This window comes from Lampris incognitus, chromosome 14, assembly GCF_029633865.1.
Source record: "Lampris incognitus isolate fLamInc1 chromosome 14, fLamInc1.hap2, whole genome shotgun sequence".
Taxonomy (NCBI): domain Eukaryota; kingdom Metazoa; phylum Chordata; class Actinopteri; order Lampriformes; family Lampridae; genus Lampris; species Lampris incognitus.
Window position 1 is genome coordinate 17121147 of NC_079224.1, and position 8156 is coordinate 17129302.

At 42.8% G+C, this 8156-nt stretch overlaps 1 protein-coding gene across 1 annotated transcript; it reads left to right on the forward strand.

Annotated features, from left to right (window-relative positions):
* Positions 1-2196: 2196 nt before the first annotated feature.
* myl13 (myosin, light chain 13) lies at positions 2197-7633 on the forward strand. Its single transcript, XM_056292627.1, has 5 exons — positions 2197-2411; positions 5006-5033; positions 6011-6160; positions 6378-6551; positions 7173-7633. Exons 1-5 carry the CDS (start codon positions 2310-2312, stop codon positions 7277-7279), a joined length of 561 nt encoding a protein of 186 aa, XP_056148602.1. The 5' UTR covers positions 2197-2309; the 3' UTR covers positions 7280-7633.
* The last annotated feature ends 523 nt before the right edge of the window (positions 7634-8156 follow it).

Genomic DNA, 8156 nt, shown 5'->3' on the forward strand with positions numbered 1-8156 from the left:
TATCTTTTTGATATTGGCCTCAGCAAAGTTGTTGCCTTTAAGCCTCCAAAAGGGCTATTCCGTTTCTCTTTAATTTGACATCCTGTTAAGGTAGACTGGGTATTAGCAATGCATGACAACTGTCTTATCATCACTCAGTTTAGAATGACAGCGTGAAATGATCCCATTTAACAGTGTAAACTTTGGTATGTCATTCGTTTAGACCCACGGAAATCAGTTTGTTTTTGTTCACATTTACCCAAAAGACCTTCATTTTTTGTTATGCACAGAAAATCTTGTTACCAATCCTGATTTTAATCCCTTAATGTTGGATTAAAATGTGTTAAGATGATTCAAATAAGAAGCCTGCCAAAGTAGAGGGGCCCATGAGTCAAATTCCAAGGGATTATGGTGAAGCTCACCAGATTTGACTGGATGCTAAAGTGGTGCACCTTTGGGTGTGCTCACACTTCTCTATCAGCACCTGGGGTTGTTGGGATGATGCTGATGAATGTCGGGAGAATTCACGAATCTGGTTCCCAGCACACCAGTTGTCACATAGCTCACAATGAAGACGGAAAATGATTCGTTATGATTTGTGACTGCTGCTACTTGAGCATAACACCAGAGTGGATCTTTTCCATGCATTATCCATCCTCCGAATCTGACATGTCTTTAACTGATCCAACAGAATATAGTGCTGCCAGATGAGTCTAAACTATTCTCATCTAAATTGATTCACTGATTTTTAGATAAATCTGGCCAATTCTGTTCTGGGTGACCGTGACCCCTCCCATAAACTGCCCAGGTTACTCGCCCCACTTGTATAATGAACCAACCGAGCCCCCCATCCTCCACCACTTTTTAAAAAAAATTCATTTATTCATTTCATTTCATCCCTGTATTTTTCCAAGATGTTATCTTAATGGCCCAGGCCATGAGGAATTGTGGTGCTTGCCATTAAGAGACTATGGAAATGGACTGCTCTTTGGTCCGTCATGAGAAAATTTACCTCAGTCAACACAAATGTATTAACTCATATTTTCACCTGTAGGAAACTCAGTTTCATTGATACAATGATATAAATGTGCACGTGTGAATGCACACGCACACACACACACACACACACACACACACACACACACACGCTGGGTACAAACAAATTTATAAAGTACGCAAGATACTCTAAATACTTTTGGTTAAAACCTTTCTCATAAATGATGTACTTAAAGGGGTGAAACAACACAATGGCATAAACACATTTGTTTTGTTATATTTTGTTTCTATACATATGAAAAGACAACATATTGGGAAAATTTTCCATGGATCAATATATAAGTTAAAACACAAGGAAAGGCCAATGTTAACGTCATTTCTCATCTATATTCTCTCTCTCTCTCTAATGTCCCAAGGCAAAGACCTAATGACATTTGAATTACAAAGCTCCTCCACTCCCACTGGATATGAGGCAGTTCTTTGCAGACTCACTGAACGCTTGTGTGTCATTACACTCAAATATTATTTATTTAAAAATCATTCCAAAAGCTCCTTTTGCAAGAAAACATCACCCAGGTTGCTACCACTGCATCTATGTAGTCAGCGTTGGCTTCATAATGGACACTTGGTGGCTTCATGTTTTTCCCTTAACCATCCGGGACGATACCCAAATAATACATTCGCTTTAGCATCCTCTAAATCTGCCTGGATTTCAACATCTGTCCCATAAATCGTTTATTTTCGTGAGGGTTTAGAATTGCCCACACATTGTATTCATAAAGGTTATTGCAGTCCCATTAGACATTGTTGAAATTTACATAATAAAGGGCAGTAATTGCAGGGAGTTCGGGGTCCTTGATATTTTCACTCTGGTTTCGCTCCCCCTTGGATTATTCCTCTCCAATAATCAAATCTCTGTTCATCTCCTGCTCTCTAATAATCACATCTTTTCACCGAATTAACTTGAGAGGTTTAAAAGAGTCCAAGATGATGGAGGTTAAATGAGGTGCTTAATTGTTTCTTCAGTGTTTGCCTTTATGGAAACAGGGTGATGCAAAGAAGGTTCCTGGTTTGGGATTTCGACAGATGCCAAGTTTCCCTCTGTGGTATCCTGATGATGCACATCCACTGCCCCCTTTGTCTTAAATAGAAGCACAAAGGGATAGCCTTTTATAGTCCTTCCCCTATTGTTGGCAGCGTGGTGGGGCATGGAGGGGGCATGTCACCTGTGGACAGTGGATAAAGGGGCCCAGCAGCTAATGGTCCACCTCCACCCAGAGTGTTAGCCCCTCTGCAGTGTCAGCCCTCCCCGCGTCTCCTGAGAGCTCCTTACAATGGCCCCTAAGAAGAAGGAAGAGCCCAAACCTGCAGCGCCCCCCAAACCCCCAGAGCCTGAGCGCCCTAAGACCCCGGAGTTTGACCCTACTACAGTGACGGTAAAACAACAAAACACAAACCAACACATACTGTTTACACTTACCTAAGATAGACCAAGCAGTGGCCATTCTGTTTGTATTCATTTGTTTTGCCATTCTGGATTTAGACAGACTTCACAAAGCCGCGAATCCTTTGGCACAAGGACTCAGTGGTAGATGTGAAGCACAGCTGTTATGTGACTTTGATGTGGACAGATACGATACGGGATCATAGTCTTAAGCTTGTAATTGGAAGGAGGTCTAAGTATTGATGGCACATTTTAAATGGAGTAGCTAACATTACTTATCATTTACATCATACTGGATTCCCATTGGACGCTTTAACATTGATGTTGTACCATGGATGCTTAACAGTAGTTCAGCAGCGCTAAAGTTAGCATGTCTGAATCATGTTTTTTAGTTAACTAACAACCCAGAAAAGCACGCTGACAGAAAAACGTTCAAACTTTGACCAAACGATTGATTTGTTTGAGCAGGTTGAAGGTGACAGAGAACGTCTTACTCGCATCTCTACTGATGGTGTTTCTGTGAAATCCTACCTAGAATGAAACCATATGGACAATACCAAGTGATAGAATATCAGGAAGAGGCTAAGAGAGGAAAGTGATGGGGATGAAGGATAAAACAATTTGGATAATAATGATAATTAGAAAAAAAAACACATTGTAAATGTCTTACGACAGCATATATTTTTAGATGTAGTCACCCACAAACATTTCTGGAGGGATCCTTACCCCCTGCCCGCTCCTATGCTGACGACACAGCTTAATGTGAGACTAAATGTGATTATGAATGACTGCGTGTGAAGCCAAGCTCATTAGGAGCATCTATAAAGGATTTAAATGGCTAATGGTTAGATGTAGTGGGTATGCCCACAAATACCATTCATGTGCCATGTGAACGGATGCCCTAAAACCTGAACTGGTATGACTGCTTCATGAAAACTGGCAACAGTCTTATCTTTATACTTAAAATCAAACACTTATGCTTTAAGAGAAAATCAAGATTTTAAGGAGATAAGTTTGCAAAAACTGCTGTTTCGTTTGGACTCAGGCCTGTTTCAAGAACACCAGAGACCCCGTGTGACTTAAGCTGGGCAGTGCAGGCAGAAGATGTCTTGAACTGTATGGAGCAGAGTATTACAGCACTGCTGCCACTTTACATCTTCTAAAGAGTCCTAAAGAAAATGTATTCATCTTTCGAAAAATACTCAACGAGCTCGCTGTGACTTGACGTAATTGTAAGGGTTAAGCCTAGGCCATTCCAGTTGATACAGGACGTCGTGGAAAGTTTGTCTTTTTGCTGACTTGGCCCCTTCTCAAAGCCCGAACGCTCATGTGGTTGAGGGGAGCTGCCATGTTACAATGGAGTGGGGTTAAAGCCACAAAATATGATTTTCATTATGTCTTTGAATAGAGGACCACCCACACAACTCCTCTGAGGGGAAAAGGGCTGGAAAAACCAGAAGGATGAAAAATAAAGATAATTATAACCTATGCAATCCTTCTTTAAACATGCAGAGATAAGTGTCTTGATCCTTTTTCACATAGCTTTAATGGCGGGGCTGTATTTGTAGGTGTGTGGGGACCATATAATAATTTTAGTCGCTATCTGATAGGAAACCAGCGGGCTCATTTGTGTAGAAAAAAATCACTATGGATTATCTTTACCCAGGACAGTCATTTGTTTTCAGACCCACCACTACAAAATACACAAAATAAGCTGCGGATATTTTTTTGCATTGTGACTTTAAACCTTTAAAGTTCTTACAGTTTTGGGGAAAAAAGGCCTGGTTGAGAGGATTATCTCCGCTATGCTCTAAAAGGGGAGCGCTTTCTGTCTAAATGCTACTTTCTCATACCACTTAGTCCCTTTATTGTCTGCTATTTTCCATATGTTTTATTGTTCAGTCACACAAACTTAAAAATGTCTCACACACAAATACACACATATTAATATATATATACACACACACACACACACACACACACACACACACGAGGATATAGATGATGACAGCATTCATTCTGCAGATATATTTCAATCATCACAGTATTCGATTTCGTCCTTGAGCAACGGGGTCTTGACTCTGTCGACCGTGTATTGTGACGGTTGTCGGTGGTGCAAAAAGTTGATCACATCATCACTTATAAGGCTGAGACCTGTCCAAGTCTATTTATGTCCACTTGTGAGAGAATAAAAGAGAGGTGACAAAAGAAGTTGGCGGGTCGCTACTGTTTGACAGCTTGGGCTATATAGGAAGAGGGTGTTGCACTCAAGGTCACCAGCAAACAAAGCAGAGTTTCACTGGAGCAGATGCCTTGAATAAGCGGAGTGAAAGTGGAGCTGGTGGAATCCAGCCGGACCCCTGGCACAGCTGGTGTAAAAAGTATATGGCGGTGAGATAGGTGGTGGGGTTTGGGAAGGGGAAGGGTCATACTCGACAGTGCATTCGGTTTGTTTGATCCCCCCCCCCATACCTAATGGAGCACTTTGTTTTTCTCTGCAATAATCTACGATAATGCTGATTAGCATTAGCAGTTCTCATAGTTCACACTGGATCTAACCACTTCCTCTGCTTTGTCTTTCTTCAGCTGGAGTTCACCCCTGAACAGATTGAGGGTAAGACCGAGATTTTGTTTTAACAGTTGTCAGCTGGGTTAGACTGGTTGCTATTTTTAGAGGCAATGAATGGTTTGCTGTGATTGCAGGCCAGTGCCAACCCATTAGTGTTTTCAGTGACAGCCAATGGTCTTAGCAGCTCCCCGGTGGGCTGTATTCACAAGTAAACCCCAATACACCATAATGTCATCGTGCCAGAAAGTCATTATATTTCAACTTATGCCCAGCTTTGTAAAGACATGGAAAGAGTCGGGTTTAAAAAGATGAGTTATCACAGGGATTTATTTAAAAGAGGAGAGTGAAGCGGCCTTTCTGATCTTTCTCAGGTCTCGCTCCAAAGTTGAGGAGGACTAGCGGCAAAGACACACAGTCGCTCAACACTGAAGCCCAGAACTTGAACAAATAAGGAGGGCTCAGTATAAAAAATGAAGAAAAATGTTCCTTAAACAATCTTTTACCCAAATCAAAGTACTATGACACGTTAAACTGAGGTCCTGACTCACTGTGGTCATTAAAGATCCCATGGCACTTATTGTAAAGAGTAGGGGGTTCCCCGGTGTCCTGGCTAAATTCCCAACCTGGCTCTCTCCATCTGATCACCTAATCATCCCCCCATGTAGTTGGCTCAATGATTGCTCCCTTTCCACCTCAAGCTGATGTGTGGTGAGCGCTGTGGGGCAAAATGGCTGCCGTGCATCACCCAGGTGGGTGCTACACATTGGTGGTGGTTGAGATGTTACCCCCTTCAATGTGAAGCACTTTGCGTGATTAGAAAAGCGCTATAAAAATGTAATCCATCTTTATATGATTATTATTACAAGTGATTCTTATTGTTGTGGCACAGGGGCATCTTCAGGGATCTGTACCCAATGTGTGAAATACTAATGTCCAAAAATGTGCGTGCAGAGGGAACTCTTGACACAAACACAGTGGCTCATGCATTCACGATGGATACCACTTTGGTGTTCTGTTCACAGACTTTAAAGATTCCTTCCAGTTGTTCGACAGGACACCGGCCAATGAGATGAAGATCACTTATGCACAGTGTGGCGATCTAATCAGAGCTCTGGGCCAGAACCCCACCAATTCTGAAATCATGTACGTCCTTGGAAAACCAAAGGCTGAAGGTAGGTATCATGCACAATCAATACATCGGCTGATGTCTTCACAACCCCCTTGCACAGTCGGACACCTTGTTTCCAGTGCCAATTAAAAACCATGTTTTTTTCCACCTCATACTTGGATTCTGGCATTGTGCACGAGTAGCATTAATGTGACTGATGTTAGCTTGCTTTGGCACACTGCTATTCTTCACATATGTTTCTGCATCATTTCTTTCTGAAGAAATGCAGAGCAAGATGCTTGACTTTGACCAGTTCCTGCCCATACACCAACACATCTGCCATGCCAAGAACCGCGGAACATTTGAGGACTTTGTTGAGGGTCTGAGAGTTTTTGACAAGGAGGGAAATGGCACAGTTATGGGTGCTGAGCTCAGGCACGTCCTTGCAACACTGGGTAAGTCTGTCACTTCCCCGTCAAGAGAACTGACAGTGGGCATCGGGGTGGTGTAGCGGTCTATTCTGTTGCCTAACAAAACAGGGCTCACTGGTTTGAATGCCCATGTTACCTCCAGCTTGGTCGGACATCCCTACAGACACAATAGGCCGTGTCTGCGGGTCGGGAGCTGGATGTGGGTATGCGTCCTGGTCGCTGCACTAGCGCCTCCTCTGGTCGGTCGGGCACCTGTTCAACTGAGGGGAATAGTGTGATCCTCCCACAAGCTACATCCCCATGGTGAAACTCCTGTCAGGTGAAAAGAAGCGGCTGGCAACTCCACATGTATCGGAGGAGGCATGTGGTAGCCTGCAGCCCTCCCCGGATCGGCAGAGGGGGTGGAGCAGTGACTGGGACAGTTCGGAAGAGTGGGGGTAATTGGCCAAGTACAATTAGGGAGAAAAACGTGGAAGGGGGGGGTGGACTGACAAAACCGATCAAAAACAGCCAGCTATCACTGAGAGAAGCGAGTGTCATTTGAAACATGCTGACTCAATGTTGTTTTACTTGTACAATGACAGTGAAAGGCATTGAGCGGAACTGAACTGAAATTGAGAGCATCATTCATGCCATGTGTCACAGGTGAGAAGATGAAGGAGGATGAAGTGGAGCAGCTCATGCAAAATCAGGAGGATGCCAACGGATGCATCAACTATGAGGCTTTTGTAAAACACATTATGGCTTCTTAAACATGTAAATACCTTTCAGTCCTGACATGATAGTAATCCCAATAATAATAGTTATCCCCACAGTAAGACCAGTGCTGCCGTGCCTCTGAATCAATGTGTTTGTGTGTAGCAAGTGTGGCTTTGTCTATCTCTCATCAGACGACCAAGATGGCGAATTATTGACGTCAGAGGATCTTTTGTGTTTCTGTGAATTCCTGCCTGTAGATTCCTCCTGTGTCCCAAATGGATCAATATTTCATCAAGTTGCAAGGACAGTTTAACATTGTTTTTCTTTGACCTATTTTGTCAACACATTGCTCATTACCGCTGTTCATGATGTACTGATGGAAAACCACCCCAATAAAAGGACTCCTTTTCGACCAGTGTTCCATGACTGTCATTTTTTTTGTTTTGTTTTTTTTGCCCACAATAGGTATACGCCCAATGGGGAATGCTAAATTCCTTAACAATGCATTCAAAACACATCGCAGGATGAAGTAGAAGAAGCAGAAAAACCATGCAGGGTTATGATTAAATTACACTTCTTTATTGTAAAGAAAGCCCTCCCACAGTCCGGGTTCTGGAGATTCTGTACTGGCATGTTTTGCAGTTGTGCATTATTTGGCCTGCTCTTGGTTCACCGAACTATTCCTGGTCAAATAATGTCTGACCAATAAAACAAGATAAGATAAATCAGTCATCGCTGCGGGGAAACTTGATTTGGTGCAGCAGTGAAAGTGCAATGCAGCAGACTTATATAGGAAAAAACAAAACAATGATAATTTTACTACTTTATTACTCCCCATGGGGAAATTCTTTATCTGCATTTAACCCGTCCTAGCTGTGTAGCTAGGAGCAGTGGGCAGCCACCGTGCAGCACCCGGGGACCAACTCCAGT